A 27,419-nucleotide genomic window follows, 5' to 3' on the forward strand; every position below is an offset into this window, starting at 1 on the left:
TTAGATATGATGTTAGAACACTGGGATGACTAAAAGTCATGTTTTAAAACTCAATACACAATCACATTGTTGTGATCTTGTCTAAATGGTACAATTTTGTTCAAATGACGTGATTGCATTGCGAGCTAAGATAATCCTTAATACTTGTAGAAGAGGTTCCTTAGATGAATATTTGCATAAGAAAAACCTAGTTAGTACTAAGAAGTACCATTGAGATCTACTATAACAATAAAAAATAGTGATTGACTTTTTTCTTACCAATTACAAGTCAAAATTGAATTAACAATGATTAAAAGAATATAAAACAAACTTAAAGTTTGGATGCTAATATAAATAGAATAATTGATAACTAAAACTTATAAATATTAATTGACATATATAAAAAGACTCTCCATAATCTTCATAATCAACCTTATACATGCCAATAAATAATGATCATATCAAGAATGGTTAATCTTAAATTATATAAACATTTGAAAACATACACTTTTTCTCTTCTACAAATATACCTCACTATTCTTTAATGAATCACAATTATATTTATTTAAAATATAAATATTAATTGACATATATACTCTTCAGAATCTCCATAATCAATCTCATTCATGTCAATAAATAATGATCATATCAGAAATCGTTAACCTTAAATTATAACCATTTTAAAACGTACACTCTTTCTCTTCTATAGATATATAACTCACTATTCTTTAGTGAATCACAAATATATTCGTAGGATGTTCCATACGATTTGATAAATAAATATATAAACTTCGATAAAGTGTTTTAAAAAAACCCAGAAAGTAACGGCCGATATTTGTACGCGACTTAGGATGACAGGCGCATAAATTTTCAAATATTTAACGGCAAAGCGACCGTATAATCCATTCACGCTATACTCAGCTAAACCCACCTATTTTCGTTGACTCGAAGCCTTTTTTTCCCAACTGGACAAATATTTCGCTTTTCGATTGAAAACACTACGGGACATAGCCAGTAGCCGGCGACTCGGCCAAGAACAAATATAAAAGAAAATACCGAGGAAAAAATAAACTAGAAAGCGAAAACAAGAAGGAGCCTCAGAGCAGGTGAATTCAAGCTATGGCGTCAGCCTCCGATAGATCTCACCGCATCCCGTTCCTTGATTTACCCTTCTCAAGCGTATAATATTTTGTCGATTCTAAATCTGTTCTTGTAGCAAAGCGAGGGTTTGAAATGAACAGATATTGACGGGGAGGTTTTGAAGTACTGATCCTTTGTTTGGAGCTGCGGGGATTCAAAGCGTGGCAGAATGAGGGATTGGGGCAGGTCGAGGCGGCCGTCTCGTCTGGGGCGGGTGAGGCTGGATAAGCAGGACCAAGAAATGGACATGGAAATGGATGATGCGCAGGAACAAGGGAACGATGAGGTTCTGCATCGTCGCTTTCGTCACGTTTCCTTCAGTGACAACAGGCGCCACAGCCACGTTCAGCCTCAGCATCCGGCTAACCGCTTCATTGTCTGCAACGATCGAGAGAAAAACCAGATTTACAAGGTTAGAGTTTATAATGCCTTTTCAATTCAATAAATTTAGTCAAAGCCGTTTCGCGACGAAAAATTATGTGAATTTTTATGGATTTAGTGAAATTGTGCTCTGTATTGGGATGGATGAACCGGATTTACATGATAACCCTTTTACTTCAATGATTTTATCGAACGGCCCTAGAAGACGTAAATTCTAGCTAATTATCGTATACAGATTTTTGAAAGTGTGCTGTATTTTGGGGCAGAAGAACCAGATTTACATGATAGTTTTTTAACTGGATTTTTTATATCGAAAGATCTTATTAAAGCAAAAATTCTAGCGAATTATGGTATATATTTTTGAAAAGAGTGCTGTATTTCTGGGCGACTTAACTGGATTTACAATTTCAGGAACTATTAGGAAATTTATAATTCATCACGTTAATAAAAGTGCTCAGAAGGAAAAAGAACCGCTATATTTTTAACCATCCCTACTTACGAGTTCGTGTCCTATAATAACGCCTGCAATTAAATAAATTTGTTGAAACACCATAGAAGACAAATTTTTTATTTAATCATGATACATATTTTTGAAACTGTGCTTTTTACCTGAAAGCTAAACTGGATTTACAAAGTCAGATCAATAAGTTGGTCAAATCTTCAGAAGAGGGAAAATTTAGCGTATCATGTTTTTGTTTTGCTTTGTTGAGGTTGTGCTCTATATCGTGGCAGCCAACCAACTTTATAAAGTTAAGATTTATGACAACTTTTTCAATTAAATATCTTATGTGAAGGACATTAGAAGAAAAAGATTATAGTTATTTACAGTGTTGCCTGGGGATGTGGATGTTTTGGGGATGGGGCACACGATATTCCCCTCCTGGTCCCCCTTTTTGGAACTGTAGGGGATGTCATATGCCCCCTGACCATCCCGAGGACGTCAGAGTCTCTCCTACATCTTGCATCTAAAGAACCGGTTAAGAAATATTCAAATGAAAAAAAAATGCTGTACTTGTTAAGGATGAAAATGGTTTGAAGTTTAAATGTTAAGTGGTTACAGCTACAAGTAACTGACAGAGATGAATCCACATCAAACTGTTCTTCATCTGCTGTTGTGCTATTCGATTTTCCAATTATTCACACAAACAAGGACTGAAAGAAGCCTTCACAAAAATCAACAAGAAGATTTGGTATGTCCACCTACTCTCCACAATCAATTCAACCAATCTAGAATACATCAGTATATGATAAGCCCACGACCAGAATTTCTGCCTGTGGGGTATAATTGTAGTGTAGACTAAGACTTGGTAAGTACTCAGTCTGCTAATTTATGATTCAGACTAATAAGCCTATTTCTTTGACACTTCTCAAAATAAATACACTTCTCATCATCCTCAATATTAACGTCTATTGATGCAGGCTGACTTATAATCAAATTAAAAGTGTTCAAATGTTCAACAATAGAATCACCATCCTTCATTTTCAAAGAACACAAATGTCTTTTCTGATATAGCTTGTTAGACAAACTCTTAGTTTGATAGGTTTCACCTATTTTCTTCCATAGCTTGTATATGGTGTCTTCTGTAGAGACATTCAAGAGGATAGAGTTTGTGAGACACAATCAAATGGTTCCTCGTGCCTTCTTGTCTAACTTTTTCCTAGCATCATCTGACATATTAGAGTCCTTTAGTTTCTTTTCCACTAAAACAAGCAACCACTGATCTCTCTCTTAAAGGAGATCTTCCACTTTCAACTTCCACATCTTGTAACCAGTGCCATTGAACTTCTCAATATCTTGACGAGAGGTAGAGGCCATTGTATACAATCTTTCACAAATCTGCAAAAAACCCACAAAGCAAAAGTTCCCACTGCAGCAAAAAACCTTCGACACTCATAAGAGAAAGGCATCCCTCCCTCAATAGTACTGTTAGCTCTGATGCCAAATTCTGTAAAAGAAGGCGAAGAAAGCTTGCAATATGAACTTAAATAAAATGTAATTGCAAATCTGAAACCAAAAATTAACCCTAAATGTATGTGATTGCAGAATCAAGAATAGACAAAGGAAACCATAGCACATATGAAACTAGATTTAGATGGAGAAACCTTTTTAGGAAAAAACTCCACCACAGAGAGAGAGGCAAGTATATTACTAAATCAATGAGAAATTACAACAATACACTTCTCTGTAAACCTCTGTAAATGTGGTAGCACCCTGTTACTTGCACAACTAAACAAAACTTGATGGAAAACACTAGCTTAAGGCCCCAATTTATAGAAACTATTGGGATTGAATACCACTGTGGTATCACTAAACAACAAGCAGCCAAACCACTTGGAATAATCCCATTCCCACCTCCTAAAATAGCCTCTTACATATGCTTCTTACAGCTGTCATATGGCATCTAGCCAATTTGGGCACGTATGGACCAAGATTGCAGTCTTCTGTCATAAATGCTGTCATAGGGACTCATGATGATTGTCATAACTGTTATATATGCACTTACAACTCTTGACAATTGTCAAAGCACATCAAAATAGGAGATTCCAGAGGGGACGCCTAGCTATTTTGTCCTTTTCCTAGAAGACAAACAGTAACTGTAACTTTGCCTTTACATGAGTTCTTTCATCACTGTTGGTTAAATGGTTTCACCTCTTATGGGTAAATTACAAATAACATTAGGGGAAAAATTGATTAAAGGATTTACAAGGTTGATGGCACTTAAATCCTAACACTTGCAATCGCCAAAATTCAAAGTTTTATTAGGTATAAGAAATCCATTAGAACATGGGATGTTTTAGTTGATTGCCAAAAAGGGTGTTTAAATCGATCAACTGGTATTTAAATAGAATCGATAAGTTTGAACAAGAAACGTGCTGCTATTTTGAGGATTATTCTCTAATGAAAGGATTGGGGACCTTTTTGGTTTGTGATAGTTCTTGGGATAGTTTTTTTGTAACAAATTTTATAAACAAGAAGATAGCTGCTGTATGAGATGTGATGTGAGTAGGACAATTGTTGGTCATTGAAGTTAGATGAGCATTGCCCCCTCAGTATCAAAGGAGGTTGCTTTGTATGTTTCATTTTTTGTTCTCTTAAGTTAGCATTGTTTTGTCCTAAATTGTATTCGAGGGTGTCAACATAGTATGCATTATTTTGGAGTTTTTGTCTATTGAAGATTGTAAAATACTTTTGAAAGTCAATATATGATAACATAGTTCTCCATTAATGGCACAAAGTTTTAGAAGAATCGACCCATCTTTGGATTCACATTTGCTATTTTGTTATTGTGATTAATTAATTTTTTCTCACAATTGATTTAAAAGCTTTTAGAACACAATGGATGGGATGCTTTGGATCAATAATGGACTGTTGAAGAATTTTTATGAACAGCATTATTTTTTTTAGTTTGATGTCATTAGGCCTTAAATATAATAGGGATTTATATTTAGCCATTTGGTTATAAGGATTTACATTCTTTGCATTAATTCTATAATTTGACTTTGTTGCTTAGGGACGAGCACACTGGTCTCAATAAGTAATCGATCAAACTTTATTTCAAGAATGTCATATTGTAATTTATAGCTTATGTACTTGCTAATTACTATTAAGCATAGTTGAAAAGCTTGGACTCAGCAATAACTTGACAAGTCCAAAAATTTTAAAAATTCGGAATTTGTCAAAAACTCGGCAAATTTATTGAACATTTTAAACAATTTTTTAAAGTATCTTAGAAAACACAAATTCGTAGAACATTTCAAATCATTTTTTGAGTTTACTATATATTATCCTTAACTCTTCTAAACATACAATTTAGAACTTTTGACATATGTATATAAATTTAAAATGTGATATTGTTATTTTAATTATTTTTATTTATCAAAATAAATTTTAAATACATCTAACTAAAAAAATACATAGATACCAATCTTATTTTATATAAAGAAGAATTGTCTTATTATTTTATTTATTTACAATAGAAGTATATATCAATTTGTTTTGATTTTTATGTATACAATCACAAAGATATATATTTTAAAAAATATTTATATTAATATTTTATTTAACGAAAAAATAACTTGCGAAATCAATGAATATAAAAAATATGAAAATCATTCAAATCATCGATGCCGAATTTCCAAGATCCATGATCATCCATACTAAGTTGCTGTCGTGCCCTAACTTGTCGCAGTAGTCGTGCTCGAAAATGCATGAAATCACAGCAAGTCCCCGTTGTGCCTTAACCCACTGCAATTGTCCTTGATTGCGCCCAAAAATGCATGAAATCACTCAAAACCTTTTAATTTTTGGCAGAAAAAGGGTTTTTGTTGATTTTGGCGAGCTTTTGACAGATTTTGAAGCAGAAATTGGATTTTTTTATGATTTATAATGCAAACAATGCCGCAAGTTTTCATAAAATGTGGTAGTGAGTTTTTTGATGAGTTACTTGCGACCAATTTTGGCTTGCAAGTATTCGTGGGTTTTGTGAGTTCTTGCAGCATTTTGTATCCTTGCTCTGAAGTGTATAAAGAATCAATTTAGAAGCATTATTATGAAATTCTTTACCAAATAGTTGTAGTTTGCAAGTTAGAGGAGTTTTATGTAATAGTATTTGAAAATGGAAATTGGAGCATTTTAAATGAAAGATTAAAAGTTTCTGCGAAATCATTCAAAAAATTATAAAACAGTACCTCAAGTGGCCCTGCCTTGATCATTCTTGGTTTCATAGTTTAAAATCTTTAGTTTTGCTGTCCAAGTTATAAGTTTCCCAATTTTGGTGTCCATCAGGGAAAATCCCTGATGAGTTTTTGTTGTTCGAGGCATGGAATTCTTGATTTGGCATCCTGTTGGTGTAATTATTTGTTCTTATAGGATATAATTACACTTTACTTAAGTTAACTTAGGATAATGCATCTCATTGTAGTTTGGATATGAGACACTTAGGGAACTGTGCACATAGGGTTGATGCTTGTAGGAGAAATCCCACCTTTTGTGGTCTTATCTTGCTATTACATTCCACATTCGGTGGGTGATCCACCTCTTGTGGAATATTATATTATTTCTCCTACCTACCCCTACTTTTTCTTACCTACCCTTGTTTCTGATTGAGGCACATGTCATGATGTGTGCTCACATATCCATTTGACCTTGTCTATATAAGCAAGCCCATATTCATTGTATTGGTTAATCCAGTTGATCACTTTTGCATATTGATGAGAATACAGTTTGTTCTTGTCAAACTATTGTCTCTCTTTTGCATGCTTTTCATTGTGCCCTTGATCTTGGCAAAATCTCACATGGTATCAAAGCCATTGGGGCTTCATTGATTGGTTTTGGGAGACATCTTGGAAGACTTCTAATTTTGGATCTGAGGTACTGCGTGTTTTGGAGGCATCCTAGAGTGTTTTTCGACCTCACCATTGCGTCTGGGAGGCCGTTTTCATAAAAATCGAGTTAAAACTTGTCCATATTTGGCGAAAGTCGAATTTTGGGTGTTGGAAGAATTTTTTACCCAATTCGGGTAGTACAGTACTGATTTAAAAAAAATAAATTATTTTTTTATTTTGCGAAAATATAATTTCAATCTTTTTAAAAACAAATTTTCACAGAGTTTTTTTTTAAAGTTGAAAAGTTTTTGAAAAAAAAAACATATTTACCCAAAAAACTCATAAGGATGATGCACAATTGAAATTTCCCAAGTGTAAAGGTGGCTGGAAATGAAGAATAAGTTTGAAGACAACCTGAAAATGGAGCTTCAGATTTTACACCAGCAATGGTGTACTCAGAAAATGCCTCCAAACCACTCTAAAATGACTTCCAAACAATATCGCCCAAGTGTGAATATGGCTGGGAGTGAAAAGTTAAATCTGGAAATGCACACTTCAGCCAACAATGGTGCCCAGGTAAGTTCCAGCAATGGTGAAAAGCTCAGGTCTGAGTGTAGTGGCAGCCCTTTAGCATTAATGAAGCTCAGAAATATCACCCGAAATCACCCCAAAGTGAAGCAACCAGCTTCCTAACCAAAATCGTAGCTCCTCCAATGGTGGCATCACTTCCAAATTCGCAGAAAATGTGGCTTAATCAGCCACTAAGCTCGTTGCAGCTCTCTTCAATGGCAACGCCTAGGTCTGATTGGGCAAACAAACTCGTCAAATCTGCAACTTCCTTCAACAATGGTGACACTTGGGCAAAATCACCTAGCTGGGACCTCCAATCTGCCTTTAATCAGCCACTTAACCATCACAAATGGCTTTTATAATAATATTTTAGTGCTGGCTGGGCATACTTAAACACATTTTCACCTTGCAACTTCACCACACAAGCAATTTCGGATAAAACTTTGCCATTGTAGCCTGCCTGGGAAAATCGATTTGCGTTAGAAGAATAATTAATTATTAAATGATCATTGCAAATCATTAAATAATTGTTTTTTAAATAATTAAATAATCATTCGAATGCAAAAACAATTAAATTTGGCCACTTGCATTAAAAATATTTCAAATTTCATTAAAATTTGGCCAGCTGGGGGAAAAATGTCCCATGTCTGGATAAAAATCCAAGTCGAAAATCATCACAAGGCATCACAATTGCCTTTTTGGGAAAAACGACCCCTATCTGGATAAAAATCCAGATCATCATTTATCATAAATCATATTCGGGGAAATTCACCATTCATCAAGACAATCATCCTCATAAAAAATCAATTAAAATTGATCAAATGTCATCCGCATCAAAGTCATCCACATTCCCAGGGGAAAAACATGGGTCATCAGGAGGATTTCGCGACGCTTAGTGAAAATTTTGCCCATGTGGTGGAAAATCGCCCTCTATCAAGACCTTGAATGCGGGAAAAATAGGGTCCATTAGAAATCTGGTGGAAATTCATATCCCATCAGGATTTTGAGTGGGGGAAAATCATGGTTCATCGGAAATGTGCGGGGAAAAGCACCTCCCATTAGGAATTTTGACTTTTTGACCCTTAGAACATGGATTTTCATTAGGAATTTAATGATTTTTCCACTCACAATCGCCTAGACACTTCAAATTTTCAATAAAAAGCATCAGAACTTGGGCGAATTCATCAAAATTTGAGCAAGACAAAAGGAATATCATCGGGATAAAGTGCAGATTTAACTTGAATAACCTCTTCGGAGTGGAAAAGTAGCTCCAAAAGGACCTCTTGACGCTCAAGCACAAAAATACCACCGACTTAGACATATCTAAACTCATTCACACTCAAAAGTCTACACTTAGGCAAAATTTAGGATCACATTAATAATTTGACATTTTAAAGACATTTGATGCTACATCCTCTCATTAACAAAGGCAAATAAAAGGGAATCAAGGCAAATCTAAGCAAGACACCTACCCTAAAAGGCGAAAAGTGGGGGTCCCCATTTGCAATGGGGCGATGTGTGAAAATGTCTCAACAAGGCTCTAGATAACAAATCCATCTTATTTCAAATCTCCTATATTTTACCTTTTTATGCTTAAGTGGATGTATATATATAAACTCTTTCAAATCTTCTATTTTCTAATTTTTTTTTCACAACCTTATGATCATGAACATTGAAAAAGATGAACAAGCTAATTACCAGATGACAAAGACATTAGGCAAACTAAGGAGACCTTTATCCAAAATCAAAACTCGGACATGTTCCTTACAAAAGGCTCAAGATTTGTGTCCTCTTAGTATTTTGCTGAAGAAAACAGTAGATTGTGCTTAGAAGCTTAAGTTGGGTCATGTATCCATTTTCACCTCAATTAGTAGCTTCAAGTTAGGTAATGCCAAAATCAGTGCCTTGCTGATTTTATGTTCAACTCGAAAAGTATATTTTGCTAGTTTCTGTCCCTAGCAATTGACTTAGTTTTAGCTGTTATGGAATGCAAAGGTGTTGCTAGTTTCTCCCTTGATTTGGCTTGCATCAACAATAACAGCATTTGTTTCCCCTGATACATGAAAATTTCTTTGTTTTTTAATCTCTTGATTAAATCCTGAGTAATTAATTGAAATTTATTTATAGTTTTGGTTTGCTAAGTCAATCTCAATTTTGACTAATGCTGCTATGATCAAAATAACCTTATGTGTTTTCTAAATTCATTCTTTATGCATCTCACGCATTTTTTAAGTTTATTTTGTGTATCTATGTAATATTTTTATTTGCCAGTCCAGAGTTTGAGTAAAAATTTTCAGCAGCTGAATTTTTGCAAACCCTGTGTTTTTGGACTATGGTTTTAACAAGCTAATCAAAGTTATGGATTGAGACTGCCATAACTGTAATGACTATAAATTGTTTGTTTGTAGTTTGAGCATAAAGCCTATCTGCAAATAATTATTTTGGATGACTAAACAAATCTGTTCTATTCATATTTTGCAAGATTTGGCTTGCCAATCGATTTTGATGTTGATAAGTTGAGAGATATTACCCGATGGTATTTTTATTTGAATTCTCATTGCGCACCCTCTTTTTAATATATGGTACCACACTTTGAAAAGTAAGCAGGATGAAATTGTCTGATACAGAAGGTTGTAATGAATGTTTTACAGGGAAATTCAGTTTCTACAACAAAGTACAATATTTTTACATTTTTGCCGAAAGGTCTGTTTGAACAGGTAAGCATCAGATGATAAGAAAGATTTAATTCTAGAGATTTGTATTTTGGAAAGTGTGCAGAACCACGCAGTTGACTGTTAATTAGTTTGATGGAAATTTGCCTTGCCAACTAATTTTCTCTTCAGGTTAAAACATTTTCAATATTGTTAGAGAAGTGATTTCTTGTTTCTAATTATATGGGTCTTTTGTTTGTTGACAGTTTAGACGAGTGGCAAATTTGTACTTCTTGATGATCTCTATCTTGTCTACGACTCCAATAAGGTATATTGCAATCTCTATATTTAAAATTTTTAATATTGTTTTGAATGTGTTAAAATATTTATTGCGATTTCAAACTATCTTAAGCATTTTGCTGTCTTGTCCTAAAGTTTTAGATTTTTGATTTGCAAGGATGAAAGTTATAAAATCAATAGAATCATATAGATGGATCTATTAATTTTCTGCTCATTTATATAGCTTTTTTCTGAAACATATGTTATTATTTTGCCTTAAATATTTACACTAACATGCAAACTCTCTATGCAGTCCTGTGCATCCTGTTACAAATGTTGTTCCTTTGTCTCTTGTCCTTTGTGTTTCTCTTATCAAAGAGGCATTTGAGGATTGGGTAAGTAAATGACAAAATAGTTTCTTTTGCCTCGTAAAATGCCACTTTACTTTCTAATTCTTTTTGGGTAAGCAATCAGAGTCTAATGTCAGGATTAGGAATAGATTATTGGAGTTGGAAGGTTAGTACAATGGTGTTTCTAACTAACATTTGTACACTCTGAACACAGAAACGTTTCAATAATGATATTGTAATCAATGGTACTCTGGTTGAGGTAATTCAAGATGGCAAGTGGATAGAAATTCCGTGGAGGAAACTGCAGGTTGGAGACCTGGTTCGAGTAAGTGTTTGAAACTCTAGTATGGATTTCAAACTAGTAAGTAAATTGATAAGAAAAATTGAGGCTGTTGTGCTGTTGGGTTTATGATAGTGAGAAAAGGGATAATTTCTGATATTTGGTACAAGTCATGCCAAGTTACTGAAAAGTTATAGCTCTTATATGGTGTCCAATAAAAAGTAGATATTTGGTAATAATTTAAACTTGGAATTGAAATCAACAGAAGATATTTAATTTTTGTAAGCATATGCAGAGTTCCAGTAATTGGTACCTATGCAAAGATAAGTTTTGAAAAGTATTCAATGCGTTCAGTTTAAGTTGCTTGGCACTGTGATTTATAGATTATTACACAACATTTTTCTTATGATACAAATTAAGGTGCTATTTGAAATTTGATCTAATGATTTAATAGTAATTCTGGAAAAATTGCATTAAAAAATGGTTGCATATAAAGAATTAGATGTTTTAAAAAAAAATGCTTGTCGCATACTATTTCTGAATAATGCACAATTTGAATTTGTTTGAGATCTTTTCTGAAAGAATTTTTTTTTTTTGTAAAAGAGATAGTAGATTGTCTAATCTAACTGCTAACAGAATGGAAAACAAATTGTGTTATTAATATCAACTGATAGGAATTATATTTTTAAGGGATAATCAATCTGAATTCGTATATTCACACAGGTTAAGCAAGATAATTTCTTTCCAGCAGATCTTCTTTTCTTATCTAGCACAAATCCAGATGGCATCTGTTACATTGAGGTGAAGATATCTGTTTCTTGTTCTAATGCTTGTATTATTTTTTAAGTTCTCTTAGAATGATAATTCATATAGTTTATGTTTAAAAATTAAAATGATAATTTGATTGACTATCTTTATTGTTTCTGCAGACTGCAAATCTAGATGGAGAGACAAATTTGAAAATCAGAAAAGCATTAGAAAAAACATGGGACTATATACATCCTAATAAAGCAGCTGAATTTAAAGGTTTGACATCTCTAGTGGCACAATTTAAAGTCTTATATTGATTTGAAGCACAGCTTGTGTTGTGCTACTTATAATTTTCCTTGTCTGGCAGCAGTAAGTGACAATCACATATCATTCTCATGTCTGTGCATTTGGTTATGTGATATATGTCCAAAATTGGAAGCCAAGCCACTAGAGGGTTTTATACTTACTACCTTATGAGACTTTTGGCAACAATAGGATTTCTAATGGAATTTTTATACCACATCCTGGAGGGAGCTTCTGGTCAATTTTCTTTCATGGGTGGCATTTCTTGATTTCATGGTGGCCGCAATCCTCTTTACCTAATAAATTATAGTGTGGGTGAGATTGAGATGTTGTGTTTGCCAAGATTAGCTATAACAAAAAGAGACAATATGATTGACATGGTCAGCATGTTCAAAAGGATTGGTAGCTAGGTGAGGAAAGGTTCATCAATATTTGGGATAATAAATAGGCTTAAAAAGCTTTGCACTACCTAGAGCCTATAGGCTACACACACACACACATTTGTGTTCCACTGCGTTTTGAAGATGGAGACAGCAGTCTGAGGGCCATCTTTTTGGAAAATTGATTGAACAAAATAATCGGATAATTACATTGAACTATATACACACGTATATATAGAGGTTACAAGACGATGTTCTATAAATAGAACTAGTCGTTAAAGTGAAATCAAAAGGCTAAATAATAAAAAACTAACTTAACAAGCTAAATAAGTCGACTAAAAAGCTAAATAGCTAAATAAGTCAAGAACTAAGATGACCACTAAAAATAGAAGATGACCATTATAGAAGATATTAATATGATCTTAATATTTTTGCGGAGGGCGATATATGAGTTTTTGAGCAGTAGTATAACCGCAGTTAAACTTAAATAAAGTAGTATAACGACAGTATGACAGTACTATAAACAGCAATAAAGTTAATCATGAGATTCATGACAGCAGTATTGAAGTATTTTTGTTTCTCAAGTTTTGAAATTAAAGTCAAAATAACTCAATCTCAAACTTAAAAAGTCAACAATCTATGAGACTACACCTCATTCAGGCTATCAATATCCAAAGAACTATCCATGTCACTGTCACTCTTTGCTTGAAGTGGATTATCCAATGCTCCCACCTCCTCCTCGTTAATCTGCCTAACATCTTTACGATCAACATGCCAACATATTGTTGCAGTTAGTTGATATTCAGTAGTTTGCAGATCCTGAAGTCTCAAGGCACTATGAACTGTAACTAAATTTTTTGCTTGTTTTGAGATAAGCTTGTATCTCTTAATGGAGTGGATGAAGCCATAGGTGGACCAATTCCTCTCCACAACAGAGGAACTAGCGATCTGTGAGAATAAATAAATAGCAAGTTGTTTCAACTCTGGAGTGTCCTTTCCATGAAATTTCCACCATCCAGTGGGATTATTTTGTGCAATAGTTGCCCTCTACGTCCTAGCCTCTGGTTTGCAGAATGTATGACCCTAAAGAGTGGAAAACTAAAGCCACTGCTCTCGAAGTATGGTTGCCTCCTTGGTTCTATACATTTTATGAAGGGCTGCCATAAGCCCCTCCATCACCTCATCACCCTCAGACGGAAGCATTCGGCTAGGTCTAGGTGCATACCACTTTGGATTAAGAGAATAGGCAGCCATACAAAGAGGTGTGTTCATTGTGTTCATAGGTGTAATATGCTCCTCATAATATTGTAATCTAGGATCCTTGTCACGAATTGCATGCTCCATTTGATCAAGCATGCTATCAAAAGTCTCATAAATCTCTTCAAGGCTAGGAGAGTCTATATCCGTGTATGCGATTATCCCCACAATAGGTGATATGATAGAGCAAATAATCTGCAACCAACATTTGAAATTTTTAAAATTAAAAATTATGACATTAACACTATTTAATAATAAAAATTGAAATTTTAAAATAAAATATTAAAAAGTAGAACAAAGTACAAACTCAAAACAATTTTTCTTACCTGATATTAAACCATCAAGTGTCATTAAGCACTCTTTCTCTCACCACATAGTATCCTGCTCGTCCGAGATTCTCCCCAACAAAATAAAATAGCCAGCATATCTAGTCTCAATTGGTTTGAGGAATTTTTTTTTTGAATAAGACCAGTATAGTGCAAGTGAAGTGAGATGGTTACATACAAACATTTGTATGTCTCTAACTTCAGCCACTGCTACCTTAACCAAATCTATTTTGCCAATGTCTTTCAAAGCATTATTCAAAGCATGTACACGAGTCTGAAAAGTATTTTTGCAAGTTCTGTCAACCATCAAACTAGCTAACTAACAAACACAAGCTGAATTTGGAACAACTTGTTCAACATTAGAAGACCCAACCTCCTACATGGCCTCCTTCAAAATGGCAATTTGTTAATCAACATCCTTACATTTCCCTGAACAATCAATAGCTCTAAGAAAGTATGAACCGGGAGGGCATGTAACAGTAATATTAATGAGTGGCTGATGTCGAATATCAGTCCACCCATCCATGACTATGGAACAACTAGTTCTAATCCACGTTTGTCTCATCTCCTCCAACATTTTCACCTTGGAATATTGTTTGTTCAGTCCAGATCCACTAGTAGCAGAGTCAGCAGCCCTGGCCTATTTGAAGGGGACCCAGCAGTTGATTCTTACCTTGATTATGCTATTCATGTTGCATGAAGCATATATTTATATGGTCGATAAAGCAGCAGTATACCCAGCACCCTCACTAGCTTACCTACAAATAGGGAGGTACACAATCTATGTTGTCCAGGGGAACCATAAGAGAGTCCAACTGCCATTGCATCTCTCAACATGGCTTTGAAATAAGGGTGACCTTGCCAAATGATTTTGTATATTAATTAACCTTATCACTGTATTTTTGAAGAGAAGGTGAAGGGCATGCAAAACTCTCTTGTGGAGTTCCAAAAGGAAGGGTCTATTGATATTCTATTTTCTTGAACTTCGTTTTCTTCACTGCCCTTGTTCATATTATAATTGTCATTGCTTGCACTACTGCTGGTGCTTATTTTGTGGTTTTTTTCTGTGACAGCAAACTGAAAGTCTGGAACCAAAACATTTTTTAAAAGTTTAAAATAAAAACTAGTTACAATTTACGAATTTTCCAACAAGCTGAAAAATTTAAAAACTAAAAAAAATGGCATACCTTGACAATTGACCCTGCTATGGCTTCAATTTTGTAGGTGTTGTTTTGGTTCTGGCTTAAAGCTTTTGTAAAATGTGGCAAAATGCAATGGAGAGGCTTACAATTTCACCTCTCAAACCCCCTTCCTTTTCCTGCAACAACCAGCTTGAATAGTTGAACTTGAACCGGCAAACCAACGGCAGCCAGGCATAGCGAAATGATGAAATGTTTTTTGTTTTGGCAAGAGTAATACTTTAGGGTGCATAGGGGGCATGGGAGGGTTTGTGGGACCCCCCCACCCCTTTACAACCCAATAAAAATTAAAAAAAAAAGTTTTTTCATTTCCGGTAGTTGATGGGTTTTTGGAAATTTTGAGACGGGGGGATGGTAGGGGTGTGTTCCCTAACGTCCTGTTGTCCTCGAAATGACTCAGGGATGGGGACAGGGGTAGGGATGCGCCCCCATATATATATATATACATATAGTATGCATATGTATATATATGTACATGTATTTGTTACTTTCTGGTATATAGTCTTGTGTTGATATGAATTTAATAGGTAGTGCAAGCATTTGGAACCAATTTATAGTGTATGCAATGAAGGGAATGCGCCTACATCGGTGGGTCTTTTGTGCTTGTCACCTGATCTGAAATGGATCATCAGCCAAAGTAGAATAAGAAGAAAAAGTATTTGAAACTGATGTATCGTATAGACAAAATTGTGGACTGAGGAGTGGAATTTGAGCTTCTGACAGACCTGAAAAGCAGAGGGCTCACAGGTTCTCTTTCTTCCTGCAAAATTTGTTTCCAGCTTGTCAATACATTATTTGATAGTACTTACAATCAATATTCTCTCCTGTGAAACACTTCTATTGAGATGTCTCATCTTGAGGACAGGTGGGGAGGATTCAGATAGCAGTGTAACTTTCTTCATATGGATTTAAAAGAAAATAACAGTGTTATGGGGAGGATTCAGATAACATTGTAAGTCACAATAGAGTCGAAGGAGATGAAACCATAAAATATCATTGAAAGCATTCTGAAGACATGGGGAATATAGGCACTAAAGGAGGATATTAATTGAAGTCTTTTTATAACTTGAAGTCATACTGTGGGGTGTGCCACAGTGAATCCACGTCTCTGCATCTCTGTAATAGTTTTCAATAAGGAAAAATAATGTCTTTGATTTTTGTGGTGAGTGTTTTTACCTCTTCAGTTTCATGCACATAAATATCTATGTTTCATTCGTGAATGGTTTGACTGCTTAGGCTTCCCTTCTATATTTTTTGTAGTTGTTTACCTGTACAGAAGTATTGTTTTATGTTCAACATAATTGGTGATCTTAATTTATCTTGAAATGTAAAATTTTATTTGATGAATTGAGCTAATGCATAGGATAACTTATTATAGATTATGACCCAACATGATGGTCTATTATCCTCTTCGAACCATACATCTATTGTCATTTATGCATTTTCTTTTACATGCATATTATTTTAGAATACAACTATTGCACTCAACCTTATAAATTTATTATGGTATTTTGCTCTGAGCAGCAACAAAACAATTAATGGATAAATTGCCACTGTGGTTCTCATAATTGTCTATTGTTCATCTTGCCCAGGCTTGTGTTTATAAGCCACTTGATTGCTTTAATGTAATAATGGTTACTTTCAGAATCCAAAATGTACAAAATATCCTTTTAATAAAACATAGGAAGTGATGCTTTTGGAATGGCTTGAGTTGAAAACTTGAAAGAAAGGAATGCAAGAACTGTAACATCCACCGATACTCTTATTGGGATTAAGGTGTCACGACCTTTGCAAGTCCTAACATTGGTATTCGGATTTATATAATTAATATTTGATTTAATTTTATGAGCCTACTAGGCATGTTTGTTTGCACATGGCATTTTGTTATCTTGTGGGAGTTGGCATGTTGACTTGTCATCCTATTGGAAAGGTGACATGGAGTTTTTGTCCTCACATGAGGAAGTAGTTGTCTGCTGATGTGTGATTTATGCACATACGAACACAAAATAAAATACCAAGGTATCTTTCCCTCTTGAACAAAGTCTCTCAAATGCTATGCTTCATGATCAAATGAGACAACTCCAAGGTTACAAAATGTCAGGTTTTGACTCGTAGATAAGCTCAATGGTTGATGTGAATTTCTGTTTTCACTTGGGGACTTGCACAATTGTTTGGATTTGTCAATCTTATCATGGACTGGAATAGGTTTTGCTAATGACTTAAGATTTTGCAATTGAGCTTTGGATTTAATTTAACAAGGATTTCAAATAAAATGCAAAAGGAATAAGGGTTTAAGAGTTCTAATCTAAAACCTAGAATGCAAGAGGCAATGAACGATTCAATGGAATCGTACTAGGCAAGGTCTCACCATCAATGAACAATTTGACACAAGCTTAGTGCAATCATCTAAGGTAAATTTATAGATGTTCAAATTATCACCATCAACATCGATACCATCAAGGCAATGCATACCAATGGGCGTGCAATAATTGAAGTGAAGTTCAATTCTAAATATCAGTTGACCACACAAGGCAATCCTACAATCAGCAAGAAAACTAGTGGTGTGGATTAAACGGATTCTATACAAATGTATTCAATAACTCTTTCATTCAATCTACAATACTTGAAAGCAAATTCTAATCTAAATTCTACTCTAAATTTTGGAGGCAATGAGAGCCACAAATGCTTACAAAATCTAAACAAAACCATTACACTTCAATGATTTATATTCAAATCTGCAGCATATAGATGAAGATTCTCAATAATCTCTCTTACGAATTAGATGCAATGGGGTATATATGGAGTCTCAAATAGAATTAAGGGCCAAGATCATGCCAACACTGCCCTAAATTTACCCTAATTAGGGTTTACATCAAAAAAGGAATCACGAAAAAGTGACCCAATGGTATGACACTTAGTCATCAAGTAAGGAATCTTCTGGAAGATTTTGGCCTACATCCCTCTCTCTAGCATCATATTCCAAGAATCTAGCCAAGACTTATTATTAAAATATTGGATGTTGTGATGTATAATCGTGAGGGGTTTCTTCGTCAGATTTCTGAAACTTAATTATGTATTACACAAAGAAAATTAGATATTATATTTTTCCATTATATAATGATCCCTATTCTTTTTTGATCTTCCTTTTATACCTTTAATCCTTCAATAGTCGTAACTCTTTATTTCATGCCTTTTGACCATTCATTACACTCCATTAATTTTCAGTTTTAAAAGATATTGATTACTTCCCCTTGGTTGCTTCTTGTTTTCTAACCTTGGTGATAGGTGATAAACATTAATTTTAATGTTATAAAGGCAGCGATCAGCCTTTTGTAAAGATCCGCGATCCTTACTTGGCCAATTTCTTGCATTATTTCTGTAACATCCTTCATTGAGACATTTGGTAATGCCTTGATACTCTTCTTAGGATGCAAAATCCAGTAGTGAACCTTTTAAATGGAAGGGACATGACTTTGGGGGTGTGGCAATTTATGGCCATTGAAGTACCACCAAGGTTGATCACCCATACTTTATTTGTTATGGCCATTGAAGTACCAACATATTAGGTTGCATTGGCTGACTATAGCATCACGTCCATTCCAATAGGGCGAGCAACCAAAGAGCAAGAGAGGGAAGAATTCAAGGATTCCGTAGAGAATATGCTCAGACAACTAGATGAAATGATTGGTGAGAGGGATACATACCGAGCTCGTGCTGAACAAGCCGAAGGATACATAGACCACCTGTTAAGACCGCTGCAACATACCGCTGAGTCCCACGTTCCTCCATTGGTGTTGGCACAAAGGACTACAACTGAATTTGAGGGAGTGTGTGACACTGTCAAGGCCGTCAGAAAATGGATCCAGGACGTTAAAAGAAAAGGAGAGAAAATCATTATGGATGTGCGAAAGATGGCCCACGATCGAGAGACCATTCACGTCAAGGTGTTTAAAGTAAAGAAAGAATGTTTCAATGTCCATGAGTTGTGCCGTTTGGAGCAGGCTGTTGTTGAGCCATCTGTGGCTGGACGGGTGGAACTAGAGGGATTGTTTGGGCGGTATATGCTGGGACTGTGTAAACTATGTTCACTAGGACAGCAGATTGCTGGATTGACAAACTGGGTTCGCTTGGGTTTGCAACTCTGCGGTAATTTTTTAAGTTTGTAGAACTGAAATCCAGCAAATCTTTCTCGTTTTGGGGTGGATCTTAAAACCCTTTCGAATCTCTCTGGAGAGAAGGATCCAATTCTTTCCAGCTTGGCCCTCCTTCTAGCGCCAATTTTGTTGACGTGGCTAAAGTCGTATCTCTACAACTCTCTCCGGCCAATGCAGAATAGAATGTTGAGTATCCTATCGTCTCTTGAGATAAGGAAATCCCTAATGCTATTTTAGTTGATCAATGGGGATGACCTCAAGGTTTCAATTGTCAGGTAATGATTGCAGGATAGCTCAACAATTTGATGTGTTTTGCAGAAAACACAAAGGGGACTTACGGTTAGACATAATCGGTTTTGTTTGCACGGGTTCCCTAAGATTCTACAGTTTTGATTTCATCAAATTTATCTTTGACATGATGCTGTTCAAACTTCAACTTTTGATAAAAAAAGGGGGATAAAGGGAAGGGAAAGAGAGAGAATGCCTAATTAATCTACCTAAGACAGCATGTTCAGAAAAATAGACAAAAACCTTGAAAAAACAAGATTAAACATCATCGGCTAATGAAGCACAACTGTGTAAAAACTAGTGCAATCTTCAATGGGAGTTGGATTTTCATGCTGATAAACATAAATTCAGAATCAGATATTCATTCATTTAATATTTAATAACCGAACAAGAGCATAAAACTGGTTCAGATTAACCATGCAAGAGGAATTGACAATTGGTCAATCCTTAATGGTGTGAACACTTAAGGTTTCTATCATATATAATTCTAAAAATACCATCTGAAATTAAAGTACATAACAGGAAAAATGAAAGATGAAGAAGGAGACCATGCACTCACAAAGAAACTAGACAGCTTTAACATCCATTAAATCTGCATAAATTCCGCCAGAGTTTCAACAACAATCTTATACTTCTTCCAAAATAAGGGAGAAACCATCCCTTATATAGACTTTCAAAAATGGATGAATGGCCAAGATTTAATCTTACAAGTGGCCCAGATTCATCCTATAAAACATGGCTGCCCATACCCATTAATGGATAACAAAACATCACCACCAACCATCAACTAACTAATAACTACCAACTACCAAACATGAAGTTGCTCCAAAAAGTGCACTTGCACGCAGCTCAAAATCTGTAATGATTTTGGTAGTTGGAAAGAAACTTTATCCTGAAAAAGTGCACTTAAAATTTAAAAGAAACAAATATTTTTCAAGAAAACACTTTTTCTTTCCTCGAGGTAGACTCTTTCTCCAAGAATTCAACTTTTTCTTGCAAGTAGTCCTTCCAGATGTCTTGACTTGCTGCATGTTCTACCCGAACGTAATCTTGAAATCTTATGCACAATTGGGACAATTCTTTGCTGGGAGGCATAGGAGGATTGCGTATTTTGTACTGCATACCCTCTCGGTGGCGATCCACATGTTTTAGCTCATCGCTGCAGACCGATAGACGAGCTTCAAAACCCAATATGTCTGCATGCAGCTCACTGGCAAATTCCAGGTCTTGTGTGGAGTACGTGGTTTTATCAATTCTCAGTCTATCCTTCCATAGTGATCGTACCTCATTATCTTTCATGCTACTCTTCCAACTAGGGACCATCGATTTGAGGATCTTTTCACTAATATCCTTCATGTTTGACAGAACTTCATCGCACTCATCCCGCTCTTTATTTATGGTGTCCCTCATACCATTTTTCATGTTGGCAATCTAGTACCATTCGTTGAAAGTGTTTATGTCGTAGGGATCTAGGATAGTATGCAATGTGGGAATCTGAATGTGGGTCTAGAAAAGAGCCCTCATGAGGGGCAAAACCATACCAACCATCTCATGGACATTGAAACATTCTTTCTTTACTTCAAACACCTTGACGCGAATGCTCTCTCGGTCGTGGGCCATTGTTCGCACATCCATAATGATTTTCTCTCCATTTCTTTCAATGTCTTGGATCCATTTTTTGACAGCCTTGGTGGTGTCATGCACTCCCTCAAATTCAGCTATAATCCTTTGTGCCAACGCCAATGGAGGAACGTGGGACTTAGCGGTATGTTGCAGCAGTCTTAACAGGTGGTCTATGTATCCTTCAGCTTGTTCAGTACGAGCTCGGTATATATCCCTCTCCACAGTCATTTCATCTAACTGTGTAAGCATATTCTGTACTAAATCCCTGAATTCTTCCCTCTCCTATTCTTTGGTTGCTCGCCCTATTGGAATGGACGTGATGATATAGTCAGCCAATGCAACCCGATCTGCTGGTTTGTCTGCAGGTGGGGCAGCAATATAAATCGTACGATTCCTTTGCTCATCTTTGGTAATCCTGGAGTAAGTCTTTGGCTTTTTCTTTACTTTAGCTTTTATTTTTCCTATATGAGAGAAGATATTCTCCAGGTTAATTGGTGGCTTGACAGTCGCTTTCCGTTGTGCTCGAGCTATCAACCAGTCATGAGGGATGGTCTGTCCAGATGTGACTAGTAAATCCCCACTCTGTTCTTTGGAGGCTTGAGCTGATTCACTGCCTATCTGCAACTGATCGGACATAGAAGGAGGAAAGGGTGCAATATCTAATCCTTTACTCACGATTGAGTTCTCTCCTACCTCACTGAATAACTGATGGGTATCCTCTAATAGTGGCTGTTCTTTAGTTCTGTTGGGTTCTTGGGTTCTATCTTCTTCCCTTTCTCTCTCAATGGTGGTGTCATCCTTGTTGCCGCCTTCCTCCTGCAACTCATGCCTACTCTCTTGCGTGAGCTCTTGTTTACCAATTCCTTGATCAGGTGCAATCTCTCCTTCCTCGACTTGATTCTCAGGTCCATCCAAACCAATGATCCTTGCCTCTGCTTCTTGCTCATTTGCTTTTGATGCAGTAGGATTATCCTGTGAAGGTGGAGTTGGAAGGTGATCAAGTTCAATCACATCAAAGCATTTCAATGATCAAAGCATGATCAAAGTTGGAAGGGATCTTTTCTCTTCTTGTCCTTTTCGATTGTAGTGGGCACCCTAGAATGCCCAAAAACTAACCCCACTGCTGATAGGAATTTAGTCAAACAGTTTGCAGCCAACTCCTTATTCCTCCGTTTAATGTTTCAATGTTTTTTTTTGTTTTTAAGTCTTTGCACAGGTATGAAATCACATAACATGAACTAAAAAGAATTTACAATAATAGGCAAGCTGGAAATTGAACTACTGCTGTTATAATATTATTTCCAGAATTAACAAAATCAAATACATAGCAGGTTATTTTCAACTCACTAAATACTCCAGCATTTTGACATAATGTTCCAACCAAAGTTTCTAATTCTGCTGCTACAGTAACATGAATAGTGCTGCATGAATAGTGCCAGGTGAATAGTGCCACGTGAATAGTGCCGCGTGAATAGTACCCGCGTGAATAGTGCCGCGTGAATAGTACCCGCGTGAATAGTGCCGCGTGAATAGTACCCGCGTGAATAGTGTCGCGGCCTGTAGCTGGAAATGCAACCAAATAATGCTGCTGCTTGTAGCTGGAAAAAAGCACCCAATCTGCCTGTAAATGAAGCTGATAGCAAAGGATTCCAAAGGCCAAACCCCAAGGGAATGACGTCTAGAATGTCACAAGAGAGGATAGATGTCCTCTAATGCCAAGAACGGATCTGCAATTCACACACCAAATTCTTCTCATATTCAACATGCCCAATGAAGCCACAAAAGCTCCCTTTTATTCTTTTTCCAAGGGGCGACCCAACTCACTCAAGCAATGTGGGATAAAACATGTTCAATATAAAACATATTAAAATATTCACTTATGTCTCCCTTGGTTGCCCCTTTGATTTACACATATCTCCATAAAATAAATATTAAAGTAACACTTTAATATTTTACAATTAAATTAAATGTTACTTTAATAAAACTTCAGGCATTAAAATATATTAGCAATCGGACTCCGAATAGCGTGAGTGATAGCTCGTCGGAAAGCTCTCGCCAAGGAGTATCAAATCCAATCACCAAAACTAGCCCCCGTTGTGTCCTGCTGACTTACTAAAAATAGTAAGTATGCCTGAAACTAAGTAAATCAACTTCGTTTTGGCCCAAACTGGAAATGACTAGGCCAAAACACTCCAGGATCCCTTTAAACCCTTCGTTAGCCCTCGGGACCATGTAGAGCTAGGCTAACGCACATATACTTAGTCAATCTGCTAGAGTGGGGACATTACATCGATGCATGATCAAAGCATTTCCTGGGGAAATGTTCCTGTAAGCAATAGGATGCCAGTTCGTCGAATGATTCCTCGACCTGCATCGAATTCTTGAAGTGCACATCAAGGTTACCTATGATCATAGGGAAGGTAAATTCCGATTGCCTTTTGTCCCTGAGTATGCTGCCTGCTGGGTGTGCCTACCTTGCTACCTCCATAAGGACTAATCTATCTGATGGGTAACGCGGAAGCCGATACGATGTTCCCTCAAACCCTGCTATTCTAATGTAGGTGAATCTGGGGAACTGGATGAACCATGCACCTTATTTCCGAATCAAGGTGGTAGCCTGCTTTGATAGCCTTATGTGCAACCCTCCTTGCATCAATTTGACCATGCGCATTTGTAAAGCGTCATTGACACACTCATATTGACCAATCGCATATGCAATGCTGTTCTTTTCTCTTTGGGCTATGTCATAGTAGTGCAACTGAGGATAGCAGTTGTATACTTTCACCTAATTTGGCCCGTTCCCAATCTCACCTCTTTTGATTAATCCTAGTAGCGGCTGATGCCAAGCAAACATATAGACCAGATAGGAGGTCATCGCGAAATACTTTTTCTCATCGAGCTCAACCAGCTGTGTATGAATGTTATCGCTGATGATTTGAGCCCAGTCAAACTTAGATTTCCCAGCGAAGACTTGCTCGGTAAAGTAGAACATCCATTCCTCAAAGAGATTGGATTGTGGAAGTCCCATGACCCAGCTAAGCAAGGTAACCATATCGCCATACTCATTGTGGAAATCGCTTCTGTGGGTCTTTTTGCCTATCCTAGTGCTTGGGGGTCTTCTTTCTTTGAACCACTCTTCATTTATGAGTCTTTTGAACGGAGTAGGATTCTTGTCATAAGCAATTTGGGCTTCATCCATGGTTACGGCAGTGGGACTATTAGGAAGCGGGATATCAAATGCTTCCCCAATGGCTTCAGGTGTGAAGTTGGCCATTACCATCCCTCTCAACACCACTAATCTGGTTTCCGGCTGATAATGCTTAGCGGCTTCAACCACTAGTTCATAATTTTGCACAGTCGGTGGGAAACCAACAACCTGAGCAATACCACTCTTCAACATCCGTTTGGGCTTGCCATAGGCGTTAGGAGAGTATACTCTGCTCCTGAAATTGTGAATATCGATATGTCCCAGGTTTGTATCTCCTATATTGTCCCACACACTTTGGACCTTTGACTCTTTGACTCCTCCTCCTTGGTACTGATACTTAATTTTCTCAAACTTGCAGGGAATGTCAGTTTTGGAAGTTCATGTTGCTCTGGTTGCGTCAGGTTGCCTTTCAAGACGCGGTCATTGATTTAGGCATTTATCCTGTACAGCTGGACACAAATTATGAGACAAGTTTGAGGAAAAACGAAAATATGGGTTAGCAGTGCCAGAAGACGGCGTTAGTGCAAAAAATTTTGTTAAACAGCGAGATAGCTTAAAACTTGAAAGCATGTTTAAAACGAGACATTCGAATTTTGAGCTTTAGATTATGATTCGGATATTTGAAAATCGGTTAGTTATTTGGTAGTTGTTGCTCTTGGAGCGGATTTTGAAATGAATTGTTCTTGATTACTGATGAATCAAAAAGCCATAAATGCTATAGGTTTGCACGAATAAGTGTGTTTTAAGTGTTCGGTTTTGTAGAGTGCTGATTGTTTCCAAGATGATTGTGCGTTTGCAATTTCTGAAAGATGAGCTTATGCATTTCGCAGTTTCGGACCAGAATTCCTAAATTTTGCCTAAGTTTGAATTTTTTGGATGGAAGGCCAAATTTGACGAACGATTGTTTAACTATTGATGTTTCCTTGGGTTAAACTTTAAGATTTGCTTGAATGTTTTCTACATACCAACCCTAGTTTAAACAATATGATCTTCTTGTAAAGTGTTAACCATTTGAAAGGGAAATTTGACTTACCTGGAAGTGCAATGAAGAGGGCTATGGACCGTGAAAACGGCTAGAACTTGGTGTTTTAAGTGTTGTTGGGCAGTTTTCTCTTCTAGATGCCAAACTTCCAAATGCTCCTTAACAGATGAAATTTGGGCCCTGTCTAAAAGATGCGAGATTTTGGCTCTCCCTCGCGAACTTTATTTTAACACTTTGAAATGCACCTTTTTATAAACTTTGGGTGAATGAAGAGTTTTCTGAAGGTTTTGCGTGATCTCTACTTTGTCGAAAGCAGAAGTGACTCCCTTCCTATGCTTGCAAATTCGGCTATCAACCTGCTTCCTGAGGAATTTGGCAAATCTTGGCGGCAATGGCGAGGGTTTGCACAATTTTGCTTTGTCTAGTGCCTTCTCTTTTCTAAGTTTTCCTGCAAGTCTTTTGCAAACGTCCCTCTACCAAATGCGCGACTTTTGGTTTCAAATGCCCTCGTTTTGAATTTTGGATTCTTGAGATGAATCGCACGATTTTCTTCTTATTATACCCCTTTACTCTTCAGATTCAGGTTTTTTGACGATTTGGTGCAATTTTGACGTTTTAACGAGTCCTTTGTCTTGCGATTTTATGAGAACTTCAGTCTTTTGGGCCTTTTGCATGATTTTAAGTTCAAGTTATTTTCCTTTTCGGCCTCTGCACTCTCCTCGCACGATTTAGGATTCTTTTCATCATTTTCGGCCTATGAGTGCCGTTTGTGCGATTTTGAAGCTTTTGTCAAGTTTTTTCGCAAACTTAAACTTCTTGGATTTTTCGGCATATTGAAGTTGACTGCATGATTTTCTTCTTATTAGTGATTTTCAGGTAGGTGGTTTACTTTGTGAATTCTGGGGAATTTCGACTCTTTTGAAGGCTTTTGCAAGCTTTTAGAATCTTCTAATTTTTTGGCCTAGAGAGCGACTTTGTGAACTTTAGTGATTCTACACCTGAGAGAGCGACTTAAGTTTGTTTTCGGCCTTTTTGGCCTTTTTGCACGATTTTGATCTTTTGAGTGTTTTTCGGCTTAGTTCACGATTTTGAATCAATTTGTGAGATTTTAAACTCAACGTCTGTTTCTTGTTTTCGGTTAAAAAGGTGAAATGGCGAACTTTAGAGATTTTTGGACTCGGAACTTATTTTGCGTGATTTAAACACTCACCTTTTGCCTTTCACCTTTACCTTTTCGGCTCAAATGGAGACTTTGCGCGAATTTTGGAGTTTTAACTTTTTCAGCTTATTAGCTGAAATTGTGAACTTGGACCTCGTCAGTTTATAAGAGGCATATGACGCGATTTTGAACTCCTTGGATGATTTCGGCGTAATGAGGTTTAATGGTGATTTAATTTCTTCTTTTGATTTTCGGCAAATAAGGTGATATTGTTTGATCTTACACTATCAATTTTGGCCTATCAAATTGTTTTGCGAGGTTTTGAAAGCTTTTCTTCAAATTTCGGGCCAAAAGGAGTTTTTGGGCAATTTCTTGTTTGTTTTAAGTTAAACGCCCCTTTGGATGAATTTCGGGCCTTTGATATGAAATTTAGACCAATTGGAATGCTTTGAGTGATCTTCACTTCTCAAGTTCAATGCCTACCAGGTTAACTTGGCCATCCTCCTACTAGATATGAGATCTTGCCTACTCACTTTCAAAGTGTGAATTCTTCAGAATCTAAGACTCAGGCTAGCTCAATCTTGAGAAGGATCATCTCCTTTCGTTTGAAATTCTTAATTGTTGCAACTCCTCTCTGCGAATTACCAAAACTTCCTACTCGGGACCTCTGCGAGGACAAGATAAGAAAACAAAGAAAGGGGGACCCTGTCGACCACGGGGAGTGTGTGCAAGGCACAACACAACACAATGAAGGCCAAAAAATCAGCTCACTCACTTGTAACTACATCCTCCATATCACAATTAGGGAATATTTTACTAAGCTCATTCTTGTGTT

At 36.4% G+C, this 27,419-nt stretch overlaps 1 protein-coding gene across 1 annotated transcript in view; it reads left to right on the top strand.

Moving 5' to 3' along the window:
- The first annotated feature begins 947 nt into the window (after positions 1-947).
- Positions 948-27,419, top strand: part of LOC131027390 (phospholipid-transporting ATPase 3) — a 100,233-nt gene continuing 73,761 nt past the window's right edge. Inside the window, exons 1-7 of the mRNA XM_057957429.2 lie at positions 948-1,531; positions 10,047-10,112; positions 10,313-10,374; positions 10,639-10,720; positions 10,890-11,000; positions 11,679-11,756; positions 11,885-11,981. Coding sequence (XP_057813412.2) covers positions 1,289-1,531; positions 10,047-10,112; positions 10,313-10,374; positions 10,639-10,720; positions 10,890-11,000; positions 11,679-11,756; positions 11,885-11,981 — 739 coding nt within the window. The 5' untranslated portion in view covers positions 948-1,288. The remainder of the gene's footprint in view (positions 1,532-10,046; positions 10,113-10,312; positions 10,375-10,638; positions 10,721-10,889; positions 11,001-11,678; positions 11,757-11,884; positions 11,982-27,419) is intronic.

This window comes from Cryptomeria japonica, chromosome 1 (genome assembly GCF_030272615.1).
Source record: "Cryptomeria japonica chromosome 1, Sugi_1.0, whole genome shotgun sequence".
Taxonomy (NCBI): Eukaryota; Viridiplantae; Streptophyta; class Pinopsida; order Cupressales; family Cupressaceae; genus Cryptomeria; species Cryptomeria japonica.